The sequence below is a fragment of the Acanthisitta chloris genome, unplaced genomic scaffold (genome assembly GCF_000695815.1).
Source record: "Acanthisitta chloris isolate BGI_N310 unplaced genomic scaffold, ASM69581v1 scaffold2137, whole genome shotgun sequence".
Taxonomy (NCBI): Eukaryota; Metazoa; Chordata; class Aves; order Passeriformes; family Acanthisittidae; genus Acanthisitta; species Acanthisitta chloris.
In genome coordinates, this window is record NW_008683103.1 from 44,509 (window position 1) to 48,900 (window position 4,392).

Below are 4,392 nucleotides of genomic sequence, written 5' to 3' on the forward strand. Positions count from 1 at the left end.
AGCTTTTTATTTCATTAGCTAAGGCTTGAATAGCTGCTGGGACAAAAAAAAAAAGATTTTCTTCAGTCAGCTTCTCTTTTTCAAAGTTCAACAAAATCACATTGGAAAAGGAGGAAACTTGACTTCCATTGATAAGAAAACTTCTAATTGCAATGGAGAAAACTTGAAAGACACAATGCTAGATTGTCCAAAGTGATTAGCAAAGACAGATGCAAAATTATTCAGTAATGCAAATTGGGTTGTTATTAATTCTTTTGTAGCTGTTTCTGAAAATAGACCTAAGCATCCACCTGTATTTCACTTCTCAGATTTCTGCCTGTTAAAATTTAAAGCAGTCCTTCATAATACTTCTTTTATTTATCTGATTAAGAGATAAACTGCTCTAGCACATTTGCAAGACATTTAGTTGACGAACAAAAAAATTCTTGAGTGCTGTGCTTACACTTTGAGTTCATTTGTGTTCACACACAGCTTGATAAAAAAGTTAAGTGAAAGTTCACCTAAAATAAATGAAATCTAAAGAACTTGGATAGCTTGAATGAAACCATTATTTGCCAACTCAACAGCTTTAAAGCTGCTTACTATAATCCTGGAATCATAGAATCATAGAATTTTAGGGGTTAGAATGGAGCTTAGAGATGATCCAGCCCCAACCCCTGCCCTGGGCAGGGACACCTCCCACCAGAGCAGGTTGCTCAAGGCTCATCCAACCTGGCTGTGAACACTGCCAGGGTTGGGGCAGCCACAGCCTCCCTGGGCACCCTGGGCCAGTGTTTAGTTTACTAAAACTTCATATGTTTTAGGTAAATGTCCAAGTGTTCCCATAGATGATGAAAGGTTATGTAATTGTTTCTCAAACTCAGTCATACATTTTAGACAGAAATCTTAAATGCTTTTATAAGTTAGTTTTAGTATGGTCTATAAGGTGATGTAACAATTCCAAAATTTTGATTTCCATGAGCTTAAAAAAACAAGTGACAAAGGGGGGAAAAAACTCCACTGACTTAGCTGAATCAGTTTCATCAGTAGTCTGGGATAAACATTTTTGAGAATCAACCTGGAAAATTTCCTAAGTGCCATTTACGAAGTTCACATGAGTAAAATATGAAACATAACAGAACTCTAAATGAACTGCTGAATAGAGTTTGTGTTACCTATTCATTTTATGTTGACTTCTCTGAATTTAAAAATGTGATCTGTCTCATGGTGCAAAGCTGATTGAGAAATCTTACTGGTGATAAAACAGCAAAGGGATTCTGGTATCATTCAATGGATCATCTCAGAGTGGGATGTCTGTGCTTGTAGGTAGAGCAACCTTCTTCAGTTAAAGGAAAAGAGGTCCTGGCTCTTCAGATGTTGTGTATGATTAGCTGAGATGCTTGGAAATCTTATAAATATTGTACATCAGATGATGGAAACACTTTTTTTTTTTTACAGTACAAAACCTCATTCCGTTGTTGAAGACTTCATGTGCCAGAACCTCATTTCTGGGGCTGGGGACTATGGAAAAGTGGAATTTCATTTTTTGTGGCCTGGGCATTTTCATCAGTCTTGAAGACAAAGCAGTAACTTGTCATTTTGGGTCCTTAGAGGGCAAGTTGGATCAGACTTTTCTTCCTTGCAGAGTTTGTTAATATGCAATAATATAAATCTTCTACTGTTCCTTTCTGACTTTTAACCCCCTGGATGCTGATTATGGACTACAGTAGACCCACTAAAGTATTTTGATTGTCTTTTTCAGAACATGAGGGTGCGAACAGTAAAAGGACAAGATTACTATTCTAAAACAGGAGCAAAATTCCATGGAAAAATGGAACAAAAATTTATTCTTGTTGACTGTAAGAAAGTCGTATATGGTTCTTACAGGTAAGATCAGTCCCTGAAGTGTCTGTAGCAAAACTGTCAACTCAGTACCTCTGCTATGGCAAATCTGGGTTTTTTTCTGTTTCTGAAAATTCTTCCAGGGAAAGTTTGCTTATCTTTTCTGCAATTTAACAAGTTATAGATACTTATTGCCAACTAACATAGAGACAGATTTTGAGATACTCTGTTAGTTTTTCTGTAAATAAGGAAAAAAAATATAATTTTTGCAAGAGCTGGAGAGCTGCTAAAAAGTGAGAAAAATCCTGACTTGTCTTATATTGTTTTATGTTGTCTGAATTATTCTTGTTTAACATTCACTCCAGAAAAGGATGCCCCAACCCTGGCAGTGTTCCAGGCCAGGTTGGATGAAACCTTGAGTGACCTGGTCTGGTGGGACATGTCCTTGCCCAGGGCAGGGGGTTGGGACTGGATGATCTCTAAAGTCCATTCCAACCCCTAAAATTCTATATTATGATTCCTTATAATAATCTTTCAAAGGTGACATTATAGACTGATTCTGTGGCACTCTCTAGTATATGATGGCCAAATTCATAATTGCCCAAGTTAAGTTGACATAGTCTCTCTTTATGTTTGGCTAAATTTCTTTATTCTGCTTTCCATTTTATTTCCAGTATGTAATACATAAGCTGGAAGAACTTACAGCTTCACAGAGCGGAAAAAAACTGCTAAGTTAAAGCAGGGACAGTTTTAGCTCACACATTATTAAATATTTTCCTTCTTTTCATGCTACGCTTTTCTCCTTTGACCTAGTGAATCAGTTTCTGCCAGCACAGTGCCTGGCTGCCAGGTCCACAGCCACTGCCTTTCATAGATTTCCACCACTAGAAGCTTTTGAAAAATCTTGTCTTTTTATTTCCTCTGAGACAGGCCCAAATTCAGACTGACACGTATAAATGGTAGTGAGGTACGTGACAAGTTCCTAAATGAATCAGAGCAAGAGAGCCCAGGGAGAGTCTGCATGCCTTGACATCTCCACACTGTGTTAGGGTCTGTGCCAACGTGATAGTTTTTCTCATTTCATTTTGGCAAACAACACTGCCTTGAGGCCTAGCACTGCAGGGACGGGAAGTATTAATTTCTGTAGAAACTAAGTTTGCTTTGTATAAGAATCTAGTCATTTATAACAGGAAGGATGAGTCTTTCTGAACTCTGTCTCTCTCTACTCAAAGTTTTTTTTTCATGTTCTGTATTATTCTTGGTTGTGAAAATTAATAGACAAACGTTATGCAGCATGATTGGATTTCTTCTTAAAACATTGTGATTTCCTGAAAAGTACAAAAAATGGACAACAAATAAAATTAAATCAACAAGCTGTTTATGTGAAAACAACAAACCTATTTCCTAATATCCGGAGGGCAAATGCAAATTTGATGAGGCCAAATCTTGAATCCTGTGCTCAGTTCTGGGCCCTCAGCTCAGGAGGGACATTGAGGTGCTGGAGCAGGTGCAGAGAAGAGCAACGAGGCTGGTGAAGGGACTGGAGCACAAGTGGCATGAGGAGAGGCTGAGGGAGCTGGGGGGGTTCAGCCTGGAGAAGAGGAGGCTCAGGGGAGACCTTCTCCCCCTCTGCAACTCCCTGACAGGAGGTTGGAGTCAGGTGGGGGTTGGTCTCTTCTCCCAGGCAACCAGCAGCAGGACAAGAGGGCACAGACTCAAGCTCTGCCAGGGGAGGGTTAGGTTGGAGATTAGGAAGAGATTTTTTCCAGAGAGAGTGCTCAGGTATTGGAATGTGCTGCCCAGGGAGGTGGTGGATTCCCCATCCCTGGAGGTTTTCAAGCTGAGACTGGATGTGGCACTTAGTGCCATGATCTAGTGACCACGGTAGGGTTGGACTTGATGATCTTGGAGGTCTTTTCCAACCTGGTTGATTCTATAATTCTATGAAATACAGTAAGTTCATTTAAATTAATGTTTCACCTTTTTTCAGGAAAATAGTGCTGCAAAGCAGATTTTTTCTTTGTTGTAATCTACAAATTGCATGCTTTCAACACCACGATATTATTGCTACAACATCCTCAATGTATATATTTATTTTATCTCATTTTGTAGCTGTGAAGTAGCTACAGCTTCTTGGCTTTGGGCATGTGTTCAGCCTTTCACAACAGAAGAGAGGAAAATTTCCCTTATCAAAGCATTATCATTGCAATTAAAGGAAATGTTCATATTCAGTGCACCTCTTCAATGTGCATAGTAGAGAAAGTAAAGTTTTTAATAACCCTGAGCTGCATCTTTTTGAAAATGTGTTTACAATGAAGTACATTCAGAACTGCTGAAAGAGTTCTGCATATTATTTCAAGTGTATCATTTTCATTACATAACCACACAGTAACATTCTCTGACTGAAGAGTAAATGCAGCAGGTGTAGTTAATCCTGGCTTAGTCTTTGTAGAGTTGATTGTGTTCCATTAGGTATTTGTACTTCACTGTTCTACATTTATGAATACTTTTTTTTGATTTTTGCAATATGCACTTGTTATAAGGGCAATTATAAGGGTAGTCATAGCCTCA

At 38.6% G+C, this 4,392-nt stretch overlaps 1 protein-coding gene across 1 annotated transcript in view; it reads left to right on the top strand.

Annotated features, from left to right (window-relative positions):
* Positions 1 to 4,392, top strand: part of FAM83B (family with sequence similarity 83, member B) — a 47,057-nt gene that overhangs the window by 40,068 nt on the left and 2,597 nt on the right. Inside the window, exon 3 of the mRNA XM_009078782.1 lies at positions 1,742 to 1,866. Within this exon, the coding sequence (XP_009077030.1) occupies positions 1,742 to 1,866 (125 nt within the window). The remainder of the gene's footprint in view (positions 1 to 1,741; positions 1,867 to 4,392) is intronic.